This window comes from Rattus norvegicus, chromosome 2 (genome assembly GCF_036323735.1).
Source record: "Rattus norvegicus strain BN/NHsdMcwi chromosome 2, GRCr8, whole genome shotgun sequence".
Lineage (NCBI taxonomy): Eukaryota > Metazoa > Chordata > Mammalia > Rodentia > Muridae > Rattus > Rattus norvegicus.
Genome location: NC_086020.1, coordinates 77,906,666 through 77,930,901, shown reverse-complemented (window position 1 = coordinate 77,930,901; position 24,236 = coordinate 77,906,666). Strand labels below are relative to the sequence as shown.

The 24,236-nt window shown below is 44.8% G+C and overlaps 1 protein-coding gene across 1 annotated transcript in view; it reads right to left on the bottom strand.

Moving 5' to 3' along the window:
* Myo10 (myosin X) overlaps positions 1 to 24,236 on the bottom strand; it is a 204,606-nt gene that overhangs the window by 105,236 nt on the left and 75,134 nt on the right. The window contains exon 3 of the mRNA NM_001401822.1: positions 6,292 to 6,450. Coding sequence (NP_001388751.1) covers positions 6,292 to 6,450 — 159 coding nt within the window. The remainder of the gene's footprint in view (positions 1 to 6,291; positions 6,451 to 24,236) is intronic.

The following is a 24,236-nucleotide window of genomic DNA, read 5'->3' as shown; positions in this document are numbered from 1 at the left end:
GTTTTAAGAAGACACAGAACCAGCCAGATGGTTACAATTACATCTTGGCAACACAAGTCTTGATTTCAAGTAAGGGTAAAAAAAAATGTCAGAACACAAGAGCCTCCTCACAAACCACACCACACTCGGCTGTTCCTGGTGTGTGTCTTGTGCCAAATCCAGGCTAAGCACCCAAGTCGTAGGCTCTCCTGACATTTGTGACAAGGAGAGATTTAAAAAACAAACAAACAAACAAACAACAACAAACAAAAAACAAAACAAAAACCCCAGACACTTTAACAAGGGAAGGAAGCAAATCAAGAGGTTTACTTAGGAAGGAAGACTCAGCTCGTGGGAATGAAATACAAATTTTGATTATGGTGCGCCCCAAACAGAAACCTCCACAACGTGATCTTCCTGTCTTTGCGTTGCTGGCGTTTTCTGCCAGAGGCAAACTCCACTAACATCTGCTGAAATCAGCAGGCCGCTAACTGGCTGGGACCTTTACGTTAGTACATTTTTCTTCCTCGAAGCAAAGCGACTCAGGAACAGCACAGCGGTCTACACCTTTACACACTGGGGCTGAAATGCCACCTAGCCAGGAAGGGCTTATTCTTGAAAAAGCTAAAAACACAGGAGCCGTAGAGCTTGTGGAGATGTATCTTCACACACAGCCTCGCTCTGAAACCCAGCGCCATTGATTCTGACCTCTGCTGCTGTTTGCTCAGCAAGACCAGCAAACTAACCAAAGAGCTGGGCGGAACACAGAACTGCTTCCTCTGGGGCCCTCCTCAATACCATAATTGCAGGCTCCCCGCCGCTCTAGTGATGTGGTCTGGACTCATTCCTTAGTTGTTGGGAGAGTTGTCTCCTCCACAAAACTGACTCAGGACTGACACAGCCCATAATGGAGGGCATGTCAGTCTCCTCCGTCTGGCAGAAAGCAAAGGTACCACACCAGCAAGCCCAGCGCTCCCCACTCCCGGACACAGAGCTTACGGCCAGCACAACGGGGACCTCATCAGCTCCAGTCAGCACCGTGCTGGACAATCTGAGATGATCCAGGCCCCAGGGATGACTAGGAGAGGCCTCCAAACCCCACGAATCCTTTCCAGTCTGCACGAGGAGCTGCCAGGACTGTTGGTGTCATGCCATCCTGCCACCATGCTTGACAAGCCAGGAATCCTTCCTCTGCCAGCCCTGCTGCTTCTTACCTAAGCTAAGGCCTTAGCCCCATCTCCGAGCTGCTCTAAAACCGCCATCTCTTCATGGCTGAATTATGCCAATATTCTCGGCTAGCAGGCTGTATCCACATCAACAGAGGCAATGTGGGGGCTGTGCCATCAACTGCACACTTTCAGATCAGCTTGAGGGCAGGAGAGGCCTCCCAATTCTGATACTCATGACAAGTTGGGCCAAATAATACCTTATGGTAGAGGCTGCCCACTAGGTTGGAGAGAAGCAGTTGAGGGCCTCTAATGGTTAGGTATCATTAGCATCTCTCAAGTTAGCTATAGTAATTAAAAATGTCTTCAGATACAGCCAAGTGTCCCAGAGAAGACAGTCATCCAGTTGAAAGCAGATGCTTTGGGATTCTTTAACCTTGGGTACCTATCCTAGCTAATTTCTCAACATTTCCCAGCGAACATCTGGTTCTATAATCAAGGTCAACTTTCTCCCAATTTAGTGAGGCTCTCATGTCCAACAAGTTTTCATTCTTGTGTGGTATGTTTATCACTGCTCCTCAGGAGGCGGGAGGGGAGGAGAGCAGGAAAGGGAGGCCCTCCTCAGATTCCCAGCCCCACCCAAGGACCATCAATGAAGACCAATGGGCATTTATCAAGTCAAGGAGGCCCACAATCGAAGCCGAGGCCATAGTGAATAGCTACCATGCAGCACAGAGGACAGGAAGTGTGGTCTCTGGTGTAGAGGAGCATGGAGTTCCAGGTAGAAGGTTCAGCATTAGAGTTGAAAGTGGGGTTCCACAGGCAATGTCAGATGAAATGGAGGATGCAAACATACCAGTGGTGGGACAGACAGAACCCCGTGGGCCTACAGACATGACCAGAAAAGAGTGCTTGGTTTCTCTTTTCCCAGGGCAAGCACTGGGCAGGGGTACGCCTACTGACAGGAAGAGTTAAGGAACCTAAGTCATGGCTGGGGCTTGAGACAGGGTACAAACGAAGCTTGACACTCTCCTCTCTCCTGCCCCTCAGGGAGAGGTGACCTCTGGGTCTTCAGCATCTATGCCGTGCAGTAGGCTTTTCCTTTCTGCTAACCTGTCGACTGAGGTCAGGGAGATGCTCTCAACTTCTTCCAAAGCTCCCGAACGTGCTGCCAAGTCCCAGGCTGGGGTTCTCTAAATAAAAACTTGTTGGTATGAGATGAATAAGTAAGATAAGGAAATGTAACCATTAAAGGTTCTGAAGCATTCACTTACTCCATTTCAAAACAGCTCTGACAGAATGGGGATATGATCTCTGACATTTACAAAAACAATTTATAAGACTTGGAATTTCTGAAAGATTAAATTATCCATATGGAGCTCATTGGCTTATGAAGAAAAGTAGGGGGTTTGGTTCTCATGTCTCTCTCAAACCTTTTTTTAAGTTAGTTTACTCATTACTTCTTTCTGTAGAGGATGGTAAATACTAAACAAAAAAAAGCAAGTGGACTCCACAGGCACAACTGTAAATGCAGCTATGGACCTTACCCTTGGCTGCTCTATTGATTTGTTTAACTTTCATAAATTTTTTTTAAAAAAATGTATGTGGTGTATGTTTATGTGTGCGTTCATGTACATAGGCAGGGACATGTGCTCATGTGTGCATGTGCACAAGCGTGAGGAGGCCAGAGGCTGACGTCAGCTGCCTTCCTCAACCACGTTTCACTCGGTTTTTGAGAAACAATCTCTCTCTGAAGCCAGAGCTTACTGGCTTTGCTAACCATTCCCTCAGGATCCGTGTCTTGCCCCGACTCCAGCACTGGTATTATGGATGCCTGCTGGCTTTTACTGGCATGCTGGATACTCAAGTGCCACCCGCTTATGTGGCAGGTATTTGACTGACCGAGCTGTCTCCCCAGCTCCCTGGTTCTGATCTAACTGTGAGACTTAAAAGCTGTGACCATTTCTGAGAGAGAGAGAGAGAGAGAGAGAGAGAGAGAGAGAGAGAGAGAGACAGAGAGAGACAGAGAGAGACAGAGAGAGAGACAGAGAGAGACAGAGAGAGAGACAGAGAGACAGAGAGAGACAGAGAGAGAGAGACAGAGAGAGAGAGACAGAGAGAGAACACGAACGAATGAACACATGCCCAGAGGAAAGACGTGAAGCCACAGAAGGATTTATAACTAACAATCCAAGGAACAGGAACGTGGGTGGCTCTAGAAGCTGGGAATTGCCCTCAGGTGCCAGTCAGGAATAAAAAACAGACGTCCATGTACAACTGCATATGATGGAATTGTGCCAGCAAGGAGAATGAACAGGAAATGGATCCCCCCTTAGAGCCCCCAGCAAACAGTGCAACCCTGCAGACACCTTTACTTGAGCTATTGAGATGCCTTTTATCAGTCATGCCTAATGTAACTAGATAGATTAGCAATTTTATGTTATGTCAGAAACAGAAAATTAAGACAACATCCTGGGCAAAATTCAAATAAACCCTTAGATGTGTTAAATAAACAGGCAATGCACGGAGGCGGGACACAGGGCAAGTGGTGGCTTTTCTGACAGCGAGTAGTTTGATTCATCAGAGTACTTCACAGGACTGTACCTCCTGCAAAAGCTACAGCAAGGACAAAGGCATGGGGCACCCTTTATGGGCAGTACACTCTTCCACACATCTCAAAAAGTAAGCACACTGGAGCATAACTGACTAATTTTAATTGCAAAATTAGGGTATAAAAATTGTGTACTTTTTACTCAAAAGCGATGGAAAAGAATTTCACATTACAAAACAGGACCAAGACCGTATTCAAAGACTCACTGGGCAATTTAGCTATCAGGTTTAACATTATTATCATGAAAAGGGAAAAGAGTGGGGAAAGGAAAAAAAGAACTGTTCTAGAAGGCCCTGCTTTTAAAAGCCTTGGGATAGATTTGCTTCTCCTAACTGACCTACTTTCTTATCAATTGAAAACGTGTAATAAAGACTTCCATCTATTTTCTTCTGATAGACAGCATGGGTTCCGAAACACCTGCAAGAGGCAGATCGGGACAGTTTTTTTTTTTTTGAAAACTCAACCTTCTTCTTCTCTCATCAGCGAAAGGAGACTATTTGTAATGTCCACCATATTCACCTTTTAAATGCTTGCCACATAAGTACTAGGCACCTGGCAGCATCCTTGGGTCAAAAAAGACAAAGTAAGTCATTAGAAAGCCTAGCGTATAGCTGCATGACAGGTCTGAGTGTTGAAAGTGAGCACAACAGGGCAGTGGGCAGCATGTATGCCTGTCAACTCACTGCCGACACAGTCATGAGGTTTTTGACAGGACCAGAGAGTGGACGCATAGCACTGGTATCCGCAAAATGCAAATGGCATGGACACTTTACACAAACTTGTAGAAGGGCCACATTTTCTAAGGGACATAGGGAAAACACTGTAACTTGAAAGTTTAGCATCAGCAAGCTCTATAGTCAGGGAACGGAGACACAACTGGCTTCCTCTATGTAGGATCGTCTGAGTGGCAACCAGTGGACCAGACTGGCAAAGATGACATCATTACAGTGTATGAGGAGGTAAAGAAAGAGACTTTCCTTCCCGCCATAGAAAACTGAGCATGGAGCCCACAAACATCTCACATCTCTTCTCTCACCCCTTCCTCCATCTACGCATAGCCAATCAGAGGACCACATATTCAAGGCTGGAGATTATCACTAATCAAAACAGTATTGGCAGTGTTAAATACACCTCCTAGGGCACAAAACTCAATAGTATTTATGATCCTAGTCTTCAAAAGAAAACTGTATAGAACTGAACATGGCACAAAATGTGTAAGTGGCTGGTATACTTTTTAAGAAGCTGCTAACAGACAGACACAAAAGGGGATACAAACAGAGTGATTAGCCTCAGCAGGTAGGAGAATGTATTTCAATTTCAAAAAGTAGTTATAGAAGTAAACTTAGGACTCATTTTACTTTTAATTCTGTGCACATAGAATTCTGTGTGTGTGTGTGTGAGTGTGCATGCGTGCGTGCGTGCGTGAGTGTGTATGTGTCTGTGTGAGTGTGTGTGTCTGTGTGAGTGTGTGCGCATGCATGCGTGTATGTGTGTCTGTGTGAGTGTGTGTCTGTGTGTGTCTGTGTGTGTGTGAGTGTGTGTCTGTGTGTGTGAGAGTGTGTGTGAGAGAGTGTGCGTGTGTGTGTGTATGTGCATGTGAGAGTGCAGTCTCCTTTGGAGACCGGAAGATGGCATCAGACCCCGTGTAGGCGGTCACGTGAGCTGACTCTGGGAAGTTCTAGGTCCTCTGAAAGACCAGTGTGTGCTTCAAACAGCTGCACCATCTCTGCAGCCTCGAAATGAACTGAAAATATTACTTTCTTCACACTTGCTCTACATATTACTTATAACCTAAATTTTTTTTTTTTTTTTTTTTTGGTTCTTTTTTTCGGAGTTGGGGACCGAACCCAGGGCCTTGCGCTTCCTAGGCAAGCGCTCTAACCACTGAGCTAAATCCCCAACAACTTATAACCTAAATTTAATCCCATGTCATGAAAGCAGTGAGAAAAATGTACACGAAGGTTTTGTAGCTGCATTTTTCCATCTAAAACAACAAATAGGAATCCTGCAACTTAGAAAGTTAGATTTCCATGAAGGTGAATAGCACCTCAGGATGAACCCTAGAGTCAGAAAAGGCCAAACACCCACCCCACCCCCAAAATCACAAAAACAGAAAAAGTCAGAAGAGAAAGAAGCTTGGATTAGGGCACTGGTGTCTCCTTAGTTGAGGAAGGCCAATGAGTCTATATGATCTCGGTGTGGAAGATCACTCAGCAACAAAGCACAATGTGTGCCTTCACAGGAAGCAAGAGGGTGAGCCAGCTCAAACTACAGGGAACCCCTCAGCAGGAAGCTGAAGAGAATCTATATTTTTCCTATGAAGTTTTTGACAAAACTTTTAGAAAACATAGTTTTTTTCTGAAAATAATGAGAGGTGCTCGAAGGTCAGGAAATATTCTTGGGACATTAAGACAAAAACTCAAACTGGAAGGTTTCTTTTTATGGGGGGTGGTGGGAGGTTCTGGGGACAGACATCAGGGCTGGCGGAGGCTGGGCAAGCACACGGAGCTACAGGTCTAACCCTGTAGAACTCACATAGATTTGATTCCTCTTGTAGCGCTGGAATAGGTTGTACATGATGGAGCCTCCGTGGAGCTCGGTCAGGGAAGCCATGTCGTCAACACCTTCCTCATGCAGGGGGTGCATAGCTGTCACCTTCTGGTTTGTGATTGTACTCTGCTTATAGGTGAACACCTGTGGGCACAAATGAGTGACACTTTTAGTTGCAGTGAATGACTTCTCCAGAAGTGCCCACACTAGGAAAACAACCTCGGGGACAAACACTCTAAATTTTAGAAATGCATTTTTTCCCCATTTTCTTTACGCCATCTATATATTTTCTAAAGGAAGAAATTTTTTGACAGTAAACTTTCAAATAAGTTGCATCAAGTAGCAAGCATCCTCTGGGACTCACAAAACTTTAAATTCACAGTTTATTCCCCTTCAAGTTTCTTTAAAAACCACAGAACTAACTACAGGCTGGAGAGATGGCTCAGTGGTTAGGAGCACTTGTTCTTCTTGTGAAGGACCCAGGTTCGGTTCCCAGAACCCACATGGGGGTCTCCAAACACCCATAACTCTAGTTCCAGGTGACCTGATGATGCCCTCCTCTGAAGTTCAAGGGTGCCAGGCTCATACACACAGGCAGGCGAGACACACACGCACATAAAATAAAAACATAAATCTAAAATAATTTTTTCAAAAGAAATTGATGAGGCTCTTTTAGGCGGGGACTTGTGTTTCTGACCGTTTCATTCTGAATCATATGGTAGCATCAAAACTTCATAGTAAAATTCTTCAATTTAAGTATATTAAACTATACAGATTATTATTCCAGCAGTTTAAATATTCCCTCCATGTGTTACAAGACTGTCACAAACCATTACATCAATGTGTAGACAATGTTGTCAGTACTCCTTCTCCATCAGGGCGTGTACCATGAGTGAATTCTTGGTTTATCAGATGATCTACCTCATGCATCCAAGCGAGAGCGATGAGTACCACACACATGTAGTAGCATGTATGTCAAGCAACGCTCACATGGTGTGGTTCGTTACTGGATTATTTCTGAACTACATGGTGCTCATGTACCACAAATGACCAGAGATTTCAACACAGCAAGTTATGTTCTGTTTGTCGACCAAGTCCAACCTACTTTACACATAAATACACATCTAAAAGTGATTTTTACTATGGAGTCCATATCTTCATTTACGTTCAGAGTTTGGATTTGTTTTTGCAGTATAGGAAATCAAAACCGAGGTCTAAGTTCAGCTATATCCTTGCTATTAGAACAGAGTTAATAGTTTTTAAGCTATGCAAGCTTCCCATAAATAAAACAAGACTACCAAAAGATTATTTTAAAAAGAATATAAATAACATGAAACACACACACACAAATGTGCATAGGCATGCACACGAAACCGTTTCTGCCATGTTTGAAGAGGTTCTTGATTTGGGATTTTAAATCAAGTATCAACCAGCTGCCTGCATTGCAACAAATGGTATATTCTTATAAAAGAGAACAACACTCTGAGAACGGCCAAACTGCCAACCCAGCGGTTTTGGTACAAGTGGCATGTTTTATTTTTCTAGAACAAAATAAAACTTCAATAACGGTACTTATGCCAGATGTACCACAAAAGTTGTTCCAAACCCGCCCTGAGAAACGTCCCCAGGCCAGTACAAGTACACACCCTTCTCTCCTGAGGTAGAATTACTTCCCCTAGATGCTGTCTGGTGAACTTTCACTTCAGGAGAGAGCCCTGTTGCCCTACCTCAGGTGATAGAGGGGCCCACCCTACCACATAAGCACAATGAGCTGGATGGAGACCCCAGGCTGCTGAGGGAGTGTAGGTGGGGTGCACACACCCAGAAAAACAGTTATAAAGAAAACGGGCACCAGGACATCCCAGAAGCAGTTAACTCATGGCCTTTCATATTGAGTCATAACCACCAAGGAGAAAATGAAAGATACATGGGCCAGCAATGGATGTAGTAGCCTTGGGGCGGCCTAGACAAGCCCCATGCCCTTCTCTAGCTTGCTTCCCTCCAGGGTGCCAATCCAGGCTGGTGTTCTAGAAGCACCCCTAGAGGGCACTCCATAGAGTGTGCTGATGAGGGTGCAGGGCAGAAGGTACCTGGTCAGCTCCTGCTTAGCTCAGCAGTGGACACAGGGTCTTGTGTTTCCGTCAGGAGGCCACTCCTTAGAAATGACGAGCATGGTCAAAAACAGCCCTGAGAAACTGCTCAAGGCTCTGTGGTCTCAAAGCTCCTCTGAGTTCAATACAAGTCACCTCCAAAGATCTTTCAGGAAAGAAGAGCATCAAGCCAGCACGTCCAGTTCCCACCTCAGGCCCTCAGGCCCAACCAGCACTGGATTCTCTCTTCCCACTGCACACACCGCTTTCCTAAAGCATGCTGTCTGCATAGGCTGAGTGTGCATCTTAAAATCTGCAGACAGACAGGATTTAAATATTGAAAGTTCGTGTGTTATATTTATTTGGCTTTTTAGAAATAACATATAGTCTCTAATAGCCACAATATGTATATATACATATTGACTACATCTCCATGTTAGAGGTAGTCTACAAGAAGACATGTATGTATGTTCGTATGTATGCATGCATGCATGCATGTGTGTGTATGTATGTATGTATGTATGTATGTATGTATGTATGTGTGTATGTATTTCTTATTTCATTGGGAAAAGCAAGGTGATGTATGAGCCCATGTGAAAGATGAGTTAGGTAGAGAGTTTCAAGGAAAAACAACAACAACCCAAAAATCTAAAAAAACAATGGTCTTAAGTATGCATGATTGGTTAATAAACAGGAAAAGACTTGCTGCAAGTTGAAGATCCTGAGTATGGTTCAGGGATTGATGTGCTGATGAGAGAGAGAGAGAGAGAGAGAGAGAGAGAGAGAGAGAGAGAGAGAATGCTAGCCATAAGGATGTTCATGATAGATATAAAAGCCAACGCTACAAGTTGTCCTATAACCTCTGCACATATACCTATATAGAATAAATAAATAACTAACAATTTTTTTAAAGAGAGAGAAATGAGCAAACAAGGAAGATTAATAGGCAGGAAATCAACTGAGAGGAAATGGGGTCTTGGAACAAATAGCCCTCTTGCAGAAGCATGAACCAATGGTCATGAGTTGACCAGATTGCTGGAGAGAATGAGACACGAGGAGCCCATCAACATAATTTAAAAAACAACTCTGAGAGGCTGGTCTGGGCTGGGTTCACTTCTGGATGCAAGCAGAAAAGACATGGTCCACATTGATTAGTCAGAAATTAGTTGGGCCCTCAAGTTATTTTTAGCTTAAAACCACACAGACACAGCACAGAACACCTTTCCTCATGCTTTTGTGACAGGTTTTATAGCTCAGAATAATATTAATAGATTCCTTTTACCAATGCCATTAGGACATCAGACAAAAATACATATCTTTTCCAACTGAAGAGAATTAAAAATGGAAAAAAAAATCCTACCATGATCAGCACACGGGACATAGGATGACCTGGATCCCAGCAACTTCATCTCACAATAGCTTAGAGCAGCAGATCTCAGTTTTCCTCTCAAGGACCAATGGACAATGTCTGGAAAGATTTGTACTTAGGACATAGGGGAGCAGAGGAAGGTGCTCCTGGCATCAAGTGGGAAGGGGCCAGGAATTCTGGGAACACATAAGCTATGATTTAGTATGAGCGCCAAGGCACCTGATGGAGGAGTGTCCCAACATCCCCATGGTCAGACGTCTATGCACACCCAAGAAAGTCGATGACAAAAAGCCACAGCCAATGTCAAAGGTTCTAAGATAGGGTCTTTCTATGTAGTCCTGGTTGTCCTGGAACTCACACTGTAAGACCAGGCTGTCTTGGAACTCAGAGATTCACCTGCCTCTGCCTCTGCCTCTGCCTCTGCCTCTGCCTCTGCCTCTGCCTCTGCCTCTGCCTCTGCCTCTGCCTCTGGGTGCTGGGGTGTCCCTACCATCTAACACAAAGACTTGTCATTTTAATCAAGCTATTTTTAATCTCAAAATAGTATAGCTATTGCATGGAACCTGGTCCCCCCATGCTTCTGTGGAATGTTTTTACAGTACAGAGTGATATTAACAGATTCCTTCCATTGCAAGCAGTGAGCATCCCACCACCACTACCCATCCCTGGGCAGGTGATCCTGAGGTGCGTCAGAAGGCAGGCTGAGCAGGCCAGGGGAAGCCAGCCAGTAGGCCTCCACCATGGCCTGAGTGTCAGTCTCTGCCTCTGGGTTCCTGCTGTGTTTCCCAGGATGAGGTATTCCCTGAGAACAGGACTGTGAGTTCCACAGTATCTCCCAGAGCAGCTGTACCCGGGTGGACAATCTGGTACCAGACACAAGTGAGAGGGCTGGCGTGGGGACACAGAACAGGGCTAGGACAGGTCCCTGTGCCCTGTCTCCGTGTTCAGTTGTGGACTGTCCCCTCTTAGGCACAGGAGTGAGCCTGTACAGTAACTGGCACAATAGTTAGATTGAATAGCAACCCCGTCTCTCAAATATCAGGATATTTAATTTTAGAAAAAGCCAGACCTCAAAACTGAATTTAGGCATACGATCAGAGAGTGTGTGCCTTTTAAGATGAGCGGCGGGTGCACATGTTTCTTTTTAATTTCTGATGTGGGAGATAATGCACATCTTCCTGAGGTGCACGGTGAAGACATCTACATGCATTTCCTGTGCACAACAGCCTGGTCAGGATAACCGCTAAATCCACCACCCAACCTCTTACTGTTTCTGTGACTTGCTAATATCCATAATCTACTCACTACCTTGAAATCTACAGTTAATAATAATTTCCCTCCTGTGCCACAGAGCTTGCAATTATTCCTCTCCCAGACCGTGCTCCTGTGCCTGTGGACCCCATTTCTCTGAAGTACTGAACTACATTACGTTCCTCAGGAAGGAAAATGGTCATCATTTCTAAGGAGAATCTGCAGGGCAAAGAAAAATCAGACGTGTCTCACTAGAAGCCTTCTTGTTACTTCTACTGTCATGTAGGCTCAGACTATCAAGAAAGGGTGTGTGTGTGTGTGTTTGTGTGTATGTGTGTGTATGTGTGTATGTGTGTGTGTATATGTGTATGTGTGTGTATGTGTGTATGTGTGTGTGTGTGTGTGTGTGTGTGTGTGTGTGTGTGTGTGTGTGTGTGTGTGTACAGCCTCCTTTAGGCCCAGTCTCCTCACACCGAAGAACTGGGTGTGCGGGAAACAAGGCTGTATGATAATGTCTTCCTTATCACAGACCTAAGAGAAACCATGCAGCAATTGTAGTCCACACCTACATACTACAACGCTTTACATTGTAAAAGCACACACGCTCACCAGCAACTTGGGCACTGATTCTAGATAAAAGGAAACTTCTGTTTGGACAAACACACACACGCACATGCACACACACACACAAGCATGCACACACACATACACACACAAACATGTACACACACAGACACTCACAAGCATGTGCACACACACAGACACACACACAAGCATGCACACATACAGACACACACATGTACACACACACACACACACACACACGCGCGCGCGCGCGCGCGCGCGCACACACTCACACAAATGGCTCACGTCAGCTTTATTCCTGATAACCGAAGCTGAAACAAGGCAGCCAGGGAATATTCCAGGCTGTGGGATTCTACTTCTCCTATGCTCTTGAAATGACAGCGTTGCACAGCAAGAAGAGCTTAGGGAGGGACCAGCAGGAGAGCCGGGAGTTGGCAGTAAAGGGCAGTTGAGGGGTTGCCTTGCCCCAGGAAATGCCCTGGTATAACTCCAGGTCTCAGTGTCTTGCTGTGCTAAATTCTCTGGGTCAGTTGTCCTTTGGGAAGGAGACTTGCCAAATGCTTCCTGGGAGCTTTCTCTATAATTGCTTACAAATGAGTATGGATGCGAAATCACATCAAAACAAAGAGTTTAATTATAAAGAAGCTAAATCTGGTTGTGGTGGCACACGCCCATATTCCCAGGTCTCAAAGGGCACAGCCAGGCACGTATGCTTTAGTTCCTAAGGGATGACTCCTTCACTGCTCCCTGAGTCAGAAACCTGACAACCTAAGATCCCTCAGCCTTGGTAGCCACCATGTTTACTTTGCAAGCCTGGGGAGGAGGACAGAACTGACCCCATCAGAAGCCATCTGCCACCCCCACATATGTACAACTCTGTAAAATATATACATATAACATATGTACTCAGCTTTTGTGCTGTGCTGTTAGTAACATTTTAAAGACATCTTAGTATCATGATTTCTAATCAATAATCTAAGTGTATTTCCAGATGCAGCTGGCATTGCCCAGGAGCTACTGTAGTCTTCCCGCCTTATGAAGCAGGCATTGCTCAAATGTAAGCCAGATGGACTCTGGTGGTCCTGACCCCCACAGGAACTTCAGTGGCCCAGTGGGGACTTCTATTCCCACTGTCCTCATCTTTGACACAGGGTCATTAGAAGCCTGGACTCTCATGTAGGAAGAGTATCGTCATAGAGGAGCCAGCACTCCCAGGCACCCCAGGAAGCAGCTCAGAGGTCTGAATTGATGACTCGACCGTTATCTGTTGTAGGATCTGATCCCTGACTGAGAGTCCCTCACAGACTGCTTCCAAGTTAAGCCTCAATCCTTTAATGTGGTTTCTCTCCAGCATCTTCCTAAGGTTCCTGATGCTTCTGCCAGGTCATCTCTGCCTACAGCTGAGTAACAGTCCCTTTGAAAATGGCACTGGGGACATTCCTATCCTGCCAGGTCCCACCCAGCTATTCACCTTGTATCTCTGCCAGGGCTAACGCCCAGACAAAAGCCTCTTGTGACACTCACCACCCAAAATGTCATTTCTCACCCTTCTTATCTCTTTCTAGTACTGGGGATAATAAGGCTTTCAGTTCATGGAGCAGTGGGTGACAATCCAATGCTGCCAAAGACCGAGTGGGAAATGGGGCAGGATGACTTTGTGGTGACCAAAGCAGGAGTGTGGATAACCACTGCATCTCGCTTGCTGGCCCTGCTGCTGGACCATGCTTGACTGAGATGTACAGAAACACCCTAGCTCCCCATCACTTCATCCTATACGATATTGGTTACTTAGCAACAGCCTGCCGAAGGGAAGCACACACCTGCCCAGCCATCACTGGCCCTGTACTCATTCAAGAGGAGCAGAGTTTGTTGTCTAAACCTGACTGCAAAGGCTGAGCTGTGGCTCATTTTTTTGCAGCCTCTGCTTGCCCTGAATTTGCCTTAAGCTGGGCATGATGAGGGCAGACACAGGATCTTGGAGCGAAGGCTCAGAGGTGAGAAGCATGTGTTGCTCTTGCTGGAGGCCCAGGCTCAGTTCTTGCCATCTTCATCCAGGTGGCTCGCATCACCACGTGTCCCTCCAGCTGCAGGCAATCTGCTGCTCTCTTTTGGCTTCCATGGGCACCGACTGACACACGAGTGAAGACCACCACGATGTGGCCTTTCTTCAGTGAACATGGAGCCCCGGGTTTTAAAAACGGTCAAAATCGATTTTGCTTTTGCTTTAAGCACTAGGCTTCTTTTTAGGCTGCCTTGGTCAAGTGAGCATGGTTCTAAGTGGCAAGGAAGAGACAACACGCAAGGCATGTAATAATCTAGAGGGGTAAAATAGAGCCTGATTGATTCCAGATTCTAGACAAAACCCAAAAGTCAATTTTGGCTGTTTTGTTTGTTAAAATATGTACAGAGCGGGGCGGAAGGTTCACTTGGCTCAAACTTAGGGCACAAAAACTAAACGGCACCAAGGCCAGAAACGCAGCAGGAACGTGGAACATGAGAGAATTCTCTTCCCACAATGTCCCCATGGACTGGCCCTGCCCCATGGCCCAGGGCATCTATAGAGAGATCTGAACCCCTGAAAAAGGGAAGAGAAGGCAGTAGAAGGCTTAGGGTGGGGTAGGGCAGGGATAAAGGCTATCAAAGTGAAGTTCTCTTAAAGACAGCAGCACTGTTAAGAACCTAAGAGAAGGTAAGCGGGGCGGGCTGAGCATGTCTTTAATCCCAGCACTCAGTGGGCAGAGGCAAATGAATCTCTGAGTGTGAGGGTCACATGAGAGCTCCAGGACAGTCAGGTCTACACCGGGAAACCCTGCCTCAGAAAACAACACAAGAGTTAATAGCAGGAGGTAAGATGGTTTTCCTGGTATTTGCAGCAAGAGCAAATTACACTCAAGTCGGGGGTGGGAGGGACAGGCAATGGCGGTAAATGTCTCTGAAAACAAAGGGTGTAAACCCATGACTGAGCTTCTTGATATCATCATCCTTACAGCGTCCACCCCTCACTGGGCTTCCTCTAAAGGGAGCCTGGGTCTCTTTCCCTTCTGTTGGCACATCTTCACATGTAGGCTTAGAATAGAAGTAAAGGAGCACTCTCAGTCACAACCAAATGGTCCATAGGTCCAATGAGAGGCTCCTCCCTGCTCTGTTGCACACACAGCTTGCTATCAAAGCACCTGCCTCCCGCTTCCCTTGCAGCATTAGTACAGGCGCATTCTGACCTCACCTGCACTACCTTCATCTCTTCACCGAGGCAAACATAAAGACCACCGGCAGTGTTCAGCGACCACGCCCACACAAGAGACTTCCTCCTCCCGATGGAGCAGAGGAAAGGCTGTGACAGTAAAATGCCCCAAAGGACATGGGTGCAAACAAGGGTTATGGGAGAAAGAAAAACTATACTCAGGGCAGAGTCCCCTCGAAATCAGAAACAAGTCTCAGCACACTTGGTGGTACAGCCTACATTACCAGCACTGGGGAAGCCATAACAGGAGGGCTCTGAGTCAGAGCCAAACCTGGGCTGTAGCAAGGCTGCCTCAAAAGCCAAATCAAATGAAACAAAATTCTCTGTTTCCCTGACCTCTTGATAGTCATGTAAACGGTTCTGAAAGCTGTGTGAGTTGATCCCCAGGCATGTATGTGGACGTGTGCCGTGGTACAGATGCTTTGGAAAGCAGTTTGGCAGTTCTGAAAAGGTCAAGTGGAGTTGCCACGTGACCTGGCAATTCCACTTCTAGGAACAGATACCCGAGGGAATCGAAAACAAACACCCACACTAAACAAGTATTCACACCAACACTATTAGCCAAAGGGTAGAAAAAACTTCAACGGGACACACTGTACTGTTACTCAGCTGTCAAGAGGAATGACATGCTGATGCATATGACGACATGGGTGAGCCCCGAAAACATTGAGCAGCAGCCTGAAGGAGGACACATGTAAACTGCCACATACTACATAACTATCTGAAATGTCCTAAAACGAAGACGGGGAAGGGAGGGAGGGAGGGAGGGAGGATGGGTTAAAATTGAAAGTTGGGGCTGGAGAGATTGCTCAGTGGTTAAGAGTATATACTGCATATAAATTCAGTTATTAGCACCCATGTTGGCTAGCTCAAGACCAACAGTAATTCTGGCTTCAGGGCTTTGACGCCCTCTTCTGGTCTCCTCAGGGATCTGCAGGCATGTGTCCATACAACCTCATACAGAGACATAAATGTTATAAAATTGCTTCTGCTGATGACTACATATCTCTGGAACATATTTTTTTTAAGATTTATTTATTTATTATATATAAGTGCACTGTAGCTGTCTTCAGATACACCAGAAGAGGGCATCGGATCTCTTTACAGATGGTTGTGAGCCACCATGTGGTTGCTGGGAATTGAACTCATGACCTCTGGAAGAGCAGTCGGGTACTCTTAACCGCTGAGCCATCTCTCCAGCCCTGGAACATATTTTTTTAAAACTCACCAAACTATACATTTTTACCAAATAAGTTCTATGAAACTGCTTTATAGCAAAACAAAACTTATATAAAAGGGGTCTGGAGAGAGGACAGGCAGTTAGGATGAAATGGACACGAGGGACCCAGCAAAAGATGAACGGACTGGTACAACTGAGAACAGAATGCTGCTGTGACACCTCTGGGCAGGTTTGCTACTAACCAATGGAATCAAGAACGACCAGCAGCACAGGATAGCCCATCTATCCAGCTGTTGAATGTTTTACCCTGTGTTACAACAGGAGTAACACCGGATTCTCTGTATGCTCAGAAGGCCTCTTGAAAGTGCTGTTTTTAGTACTTGTGGCCAGAAGCGGGGCTGCTGCTGGTTCACCATAACACATCGAGCACAGAAAGGCATGCACATCTTCCAGAGGGAGACTGAAATCAAAGTAGAGGGCAAAGGAGGCAAGCTATCAGTCCACACTTCAAATAACAGTTCTCCAAACGGCACCAATACGTGCAAGTCACTCAAGCTAAGGATGTAAGTATTCACACACCAACAACAACCTGAAAGGCTACCTGGGAAGAAGAAATTAGTCAGCCAACACGCACATTTCCAAGTGAGTTCAAGGCTAAAGCTGTTAAAACCTGCTCGCTACATGGTAGAAGCTGGCATGTCGTGGAAAATTACTTTGTGAGTTGAGCTGAGCCCAGTCAACGAACAAAACACTTCTGTACAAAGGTCAGAACAAGTTACTAACAAAATGGGAAGTTCTGTTAAGTAGGCCAAAATTCCATGGAAGATTTTCTAGATTTTCAAAACCTTAAAAAAAATTTTACTTAAGAACACCAAAATCTGTCTGCGGACATGTAAATTCCCTTTAAATGATGCCCAGGCATGCATAGAAAAGTAAAGACAGAGATCAACTTTCAGTAGCAAAGGTGTAACGTTGGCCACTTCTCACAGAGGGAAAGGCATTCACGTCAGTCTCCCAGGCCTCACGGACCCAAATTGAATGCCCCAGACATAATGGGCAGGACACCCATGACGAGGTCGGGCTCCTGCAGCAAAGCTAGGTTCTATCTGAACTCTTAACAATGGACGCTGACTTCTACACCGCCTTTTCTCATGCAGTTCCTCATTAATAAGCTTTGTCAGTGTGTCTAAAAGAAAGCCCATGGTCTTTTTGTCCTGGCCTCACTTTCCCAGACCCCAGAGAGCTAGAGACTTGATTTTTTAAATTTTTTTTTTAAGCATACACTCACTTAAGTTCCTTCACTAAGGGACAGTCATGGTCTTCCCTGCTGAGATCCACACCATATCTGATCACTAGACAAAGAGGGCTCAATCTCGAAAGCACGGGACTGATCTTGCTAGGAAGGGCCGGAGAGGGGATGGCACTGCGTGAGAGGCAGGAAAGCAGGTGGCTGGTGTGATCCTGGATTCGCAGCCTACGGGAAAGCCTTCTGACAGATCATTTCATAGAAAACCCTTTGTACATAATAGCTCACATTAGACAGTAAGCCCCTGGGCTTACCCAAGCTGAAATAACTATAATTTCGTAGTCTTGTGACGGGGGTTAGGTCACTCCTGGCCCAACTCTGCTGAAAGCTCTTTTGTTCAGTGTGTTGACGCCATACCCTGAACCCAGGAATGTTCGAGGAACAGAGGAGACAGTGCATGAGAAGTGGTAAAGTGAATGAATCAAAAGATGAGCAGAGACAGAAACTAATCGCTCCAAGTGTCCTCCACCACCACACGGCAAAAGATCTGGGCTCCAGGAGGCTACGAGGCTGCCACTGAGATGCACGCCCCCTGACAGGCTTGCCGACCCAGCACTGACCTTCAGACCTGGGGAACCTTCCACAGGTTCCATCTTAAAGTGTGCGCCTCACCTGCCTTCACATGACTTAGTGACTCAGTCTGACATGCATGTGTGCATACTGTGTATAAATTGTCTATGTGCACATGTGAACTATGGCAACTCTGATCGATATAACTTGCCAGATACCTAGGTTACATCTGGCAATCGGCTCTCTGGGAATGTGAGATTCTTCTGTCAATTTTTATAAGTGAAGTATGAAAACCAGCTAGCTTAAGTCACTTGTCCAAGGTCACATATGTGCTGGGCAAATCGGAGGTGAACCAGCTATCTGTGGGGCCATGCCAACCTGAGGGCCGCTGGGCTGCATCCGGATGTATTCCATTTTTTCATTATAAAATGGTTCTTTATCTGCTGGGCCCCATAAGGGCCTGGTCATCTATGTATTATGTATGTATTTTGTGTATTTGTATGTCACCTGTGTACACGTATTCAAAATGTCTAAAAGAGGGGGTTGGATTCCCTGGCAATGGAATTATAGGAGGTTGTGAGCCACTGAGGTGGGTGTTGGGACCCAACCTCGGTTCCTCTGGGAAAGCAGCAAATGCTCTTCGATACCCAGGATCTCCCCAGCCTGCTCCCACCTTCTTTGTCTAAATTATTAACTGATACTGACACAATCTGTGTTGCCTACCTATTACCAAAAGTTGAGTTAAAATCAAACAGGATTTTATAACCGCATTAAGGATTTGCAGAGCATACTGAGTACCAAGTCACGAGGTAAAACAGTCATGGGAACAGAAAGTTAATGCTTAACTGTGAAGCTTCTAGGTCCTCTAACGTTTATTAATAGCATCAAATTACCTTGTACAAGTTTACCTGGGAAGGGTAAGTGAGGACAGCCGTAAATACTAATTATACAATTACATAAGCACTGCAAACACTTAACCCATGTTACTTCATTTTAATTCAGCCGATGACACACAACAGGGAAAGGGGGTCATGGATAGGGACTCCCTCCTCACTCAGCAAATCTGGTCCTGGCTAACTGCAACCAACTCACTGTCCCTCCACTCTCCCCCAAATGTACTTGGAGGATTCTTTATCCTTTAATCCACTGTTCTCCAAAGATCTCTAGAGTGTTTCTCTCAAATTATAATGCAAGAAAATCATTCTCTTCCAGGCGTTCTCTGAACATGAAGCTCCCCATTTTTCACCCAGCTGAGAGCAAACCCCAGCTCTCCCTGTCTCTACCCAGCAGTGCATGCGGTCTTCCTTTGACGCAGGGATCTAAACTTGGGTCTCCTGTTTATACGACATGTGCTTTTACCTGCTGAACCATCACACCCACACCATTTTCTTTTTTGAGTACTGGGTAGGTCCAATCTGGGGCTCAGTGTTCAAGTCTCCTGCTGGGACTACACAGGTATGTATCTACTTTTAAAAAATATATGGGGGTTGGGGATTTAGCTCAGTGGTAGAGCGCTTGCCTAGCAAGCGCAAGGCCCTGGGTTTGGTCCTCAGGTCCGAAAAAAAAAATATATGTTTTAATTGATCCTAGTTGATCACTTGGTTGTGAGGGTTTTGTTTTAAAAGATTTTATTTATTTGATATGTGTGTGTATGAGTGGCTATAGGTATGTCTGTGTACCACATGCATGTACGTACCCATTGAGGCCAGAAGAGGGTGTTAGATCCCCTGGACCTGAATTTACAGGCATTGTGAGCTGCCCCAATGTGGGTGCAACAAACTGAATTTGCGTCCTCTGCAAGAACAGCAAATGTTCCTGACTGCTGAGACATCTCCAGTGCTGAGGGAGGGGGGTTTATTTTACATAAACCGCAGTAACACGCATATTTGACCACTGTGTCCATGCCAGACATTAACACAGACGTTCATCTTCTGGGAACTTTAGTAAAGTAAGCAAGCCAGAGATCAATGATCCTGAAAGGGAAAATGAAACCGCGGTATACGATTTATTTCTTTTCCATTACCCAAGAATGTGTCTACCTAGCTCTTGTCTTTTCTTACATTCACAAGCACACTGGGAAACACGCGGTTATGAAACCAACTGTGGCTCAAAGAAAAGAATATTTTTAAATGAAGCAAGAAAACTTACTCGATTTAGCTTTTTATGACTTAAATTCACCTACCAGAACTTAACGTCTGGCTGCTGTTGTGAAAAACAGAAGGTGTCCTGGTAACCCCTCAGGACATAAAACTGGCACAGACTGGATTCTGATATCTCATTTGTATGCAACCACTTACTCAGAGTTTCACCTTGTGCATTACCTTTTGCCTTTAAAATTATAGAACCACCTAACCAAAATTGTGAGAGCTCTGGTAGGATTAAAGACAAAAGTTACATGCACGCAAGGAAACAAAGAACTCGTTACTTTGTATAATCTTGTATAATCAATATACACTAATGAAGTTAAAAGAAAAAAAATCGAACATTTGGTGAGTTGAATAAAAAAGTGTTGTCTGGAATAGAATCCTCAAGCAGCAGGCTTTCTTTTGTTTTAGGATTTTAATTTTATTTTTTAAGCAGGGCTACGTGTTTGTTGCAACTTGAGTCACAGGTGGATGGGAGTCACCTGACAAAGATGTAGGGAAACACTCTGGTCCTCTGCAAGAGCACCAGGGACTCAGCCACCAAGCCATCTGTGGCCCCAAGCAATCTCGTTTTGCTTTCGAGATTTATTTTCTTTTAGTTCTTTGTATAGAGGTAACTTGCCTGCAAGGATGTAGGTCTGTGCACCATGTGACCGCAATGCTTACAGAGGCCGGAGAAGGAAGACCGTGGGATCTCCCTTGGCACTGGAGTTACAGGTAGAGGATGCTGGGAATCAAATCCAAGTTCTGAAGAGCAAGCAGTCAGAGGTTTTATTTTTTGTTTTTGGTTTTTTTAAAAGATTTATTTATTATCTACAAGTACACTGTAGCTGTCTTCAGACACTTCAGAAGAGGGCATCAGATCCCGTTACAGATGGTTGTGAGCCACCATGTGGTTGCTGGGATTTGAACTCAGGACCTCTGGAAGAGCAGTCAGTGCTCCTAACCGCCGAGCCATCTCCAGCCCGCAGTCAGACTTTTTAACCACTGAGCCATCTCTCCCCAAGCAGTTATTATATCGAGTTGTCCAGACTTTAAAAGATTCAAAGAACAGTTAAGAAATAAAGGATTTCTAGTCACCATTCTTTATATTGCCTATAAAATATATAAACGATCCAGTTAGATTTTATTCAAATAAAGAAATTCAAAGGAATTTTATCTATTTACGTCCTCAAATGGGAGTGATTTTAATTATCTCAATAAAAACAATTAATTGATGATTTAACACAAAACGTTGAGGTGTTTGGAGAGCTGGCTCAGGCGTTAAATGCCTGCGGAGAAAGCCGAGAATGTGACTGGATCCACGGGATCTGTGTAAAGGTCTGTGATGACAGCATGGATCTGTAACCTCAGAGCCAGGAGTGAGAAACAGAGACAGGCAAATTCCCCAGAGTCACTGGCCAGCCCGCCTAGCCAACCAGTGAACTCCAGGCGTGGTGAGAGACTATTTCAAAAGGTGAGGAGGTAGAGAGATAAAAGACCCCTAATTACGGACCCCTTCCCCCCATATTCACACACACTCTTGCCCTCATGCATGCACACACATACCCACCCCCTCGCATGCATACACCAAATACATACTTATAAACAACAACAAATAAAAAATGTATGTGTTAACATGATCAAACCTCATCTTTAAGCAGGAGAGCGAGAATACTTAAAGTGCTGGCCACAGATGTAGAGACCTTTCCCTGAGATGTTTTGTTCAGATAAATAATAGATCCATACTGTTGAATTATCTACAGAATTTCCATGTCCTGAACCAAGACAAATTTTTCAACGGTCAATAGTAAGATGACAAAATTACTCATCTGGATGAGTTATTTCCATGTGAAAGACTGTCATTTACTCTGAGACTGCATCTTTGTTGTTGGGCATGTACTAAATTGCCTTTGGTCCATAAAATAACAGTAGTGATTATTAAATGCCCTGATGTGACAAAAATAAAAGACGGGACCAGACTACATACGTACGTTGTTCTCCCAGAATTCTTGATGGAGGAATGCCATGTCCTGGGAACCTCCAGGAGTCAGCATGTAGGTGTTAAAGAACATCGAACGCTGATGTGTAAGTACTGTTAAGACCCAACAGGATCTGGATGCAATTCCCCTCACACCAAGCTTTTCTGCAACATTAAAAACCGCCCTAAAGTCATTCAAGGGTGACAATCATTGCTGGGTGTGAGACAAAATGTTCTAGAATGGACCTGCCAAGTCTCTTTCATTCCTTCTCGACCACACCCTAGCAGGCAGGAAGACTGACACCTAGTTCCACGGAGTCTACTGACATTAAAACCAAACCAAGCCAAACAAACAAACAAAAACCATTCTCTAAGACCTTGGCCATCAAGAACAGGCATCATCTTCCCTGGATTAGCTTCTTGTATTGCATTGGATCAAAGAATCTACAATCAGCTGCATCACCAGTGTGACTGGTGCTGAAAATCCAGATGATGGTTACTACACACAGGCTTCTCTATGGGTGATGGACGGGTGTCGAGATTTTCACCAGGCCCAGCCTGGAACTCTCACCCTCTTTCCTATTCCACTAGCAAGGCTGAAAAGTATATCCTTCCTCATCTCAGACTCAAAAGCAGGCAACTCAACGTTAGTTAAAAACAGCAAGATATGACAATGCTGCCACCAGTACCCTATGGAAAACAAGTTGGTGCCATTTGACTATCGCCGATGACAGGAATTTAAAAGTAAATGGGCGCCACAAGAAATGCAGAATACATACAGATTGGTCCAGAATTTCCCCAAGTGAACGGTATTAATGAGTATTAACTCATAATAATAAGAAAAATATTTTTCTTTTCCTATTTAAGAAGCGTGCTTACGAAAAGACTGAACACTCTTCTTTGCTGTAGACACTAAGAGCAAACGCAGTTCCTAATGTTTTGCTGTTACTGATTTGTTTTTTGTGACAGGTTTCTCTGTATAACAAACAGCCCTGGCTACCCTACAATTTGCTCTGTACACCAGGCTGGCTTTGAACTCAGAGATCCACCTGCCTCTTGAGTGTTGGGATGCCAGGCACATGCCACCACAACCAGTCTAAATTCCTGGAGTTGATCCTTACCAGGGATGTGCAGAAAAGCCAATCCTTGTCCATGACTGCAGCGGCACCACCCGACAGTGCAGGACCCAACTGCCACCCTGCCAAGCACATCGTGGTAACTTAGAAATATCACCCAGGAGGATAAAAATGACACCACACAGAAAAGCACCAACTCAACCTTTATTTTAATCATTTAAAAAGTATTTTTGCCTTTCACTTTAATAGCTGGAGGAAAAAAAACCCAAGACCTGCCACACATCACCTACACATTACAGGCGTGTATAACGGTTGCTGCTCTCTAAGAACAGCGCACTTTAATCCCTCCTTTCTGTTAGAAAATGATTGTTCAGCAGGTAAAGAAATAGAGGCAAAAGATGGCCCAGCTTTAAGAGAAACAGGTCCACATGAAAGCCAGTTCGAACTGAACATTTATTTACTAATAATGCTCTTGTCCATGTAAACTCAAAATGCTTGGCCTATAAAGGCACGTATTAGTAAAGAAAGGTGAGGCCGAGTTGGGAACACACACCTAGAAATTGCAGGGGTTTGTGCCTGGAAGAGAAAAGGTTAGCTCACAGCCTTTCCTCCATTGAACATTAATATCAAAATATTTTAGCATTTCAGCATTCTTCTCTCATGTATGCTAAACAGATATCTAGTACAATTCAGATATACATTAAACATCTGGCCGAAAGACTAACAATGAATTTGAAGAAACATCCAAATGGTGTTAAATAAATGTATTAATTTCCGAAGATACTCGTTCACAAATTGTCTGAACCGAGAAACTCAGTTATGAAAAAAAAAATCAATTCATTTTGTTTTTCCCAGAATTTGGTTTGAAACCTTTTCAACATTTCAAAGCAGCTGAAATATATGCCAAACCATACAAAAGAAATTAAGATGGCCGGCTGAGCACATCTGCTTTGACCCAAGAAACAAAGGCTCTTCTGCTGTCTTCAGAGCCAGCATACTGAAGACACACATGGTTCAGATGGCTTAATTCTCCTTCCTCCAGAGTAACTGAGGAGGCTGACATTTCAACTGTTTACTCAACACGTCTGGTTCTGAAGGCCACTTTAGATACAGAATTTCTGCAAGACAAAAAAGGAATGCTTTTGGGCGAGCAAGAAGTTAAGTGGCCTACATGAACATCCCTAGAGTTGTCCTCTGTCCTGCCTAGGCCAGCATCAG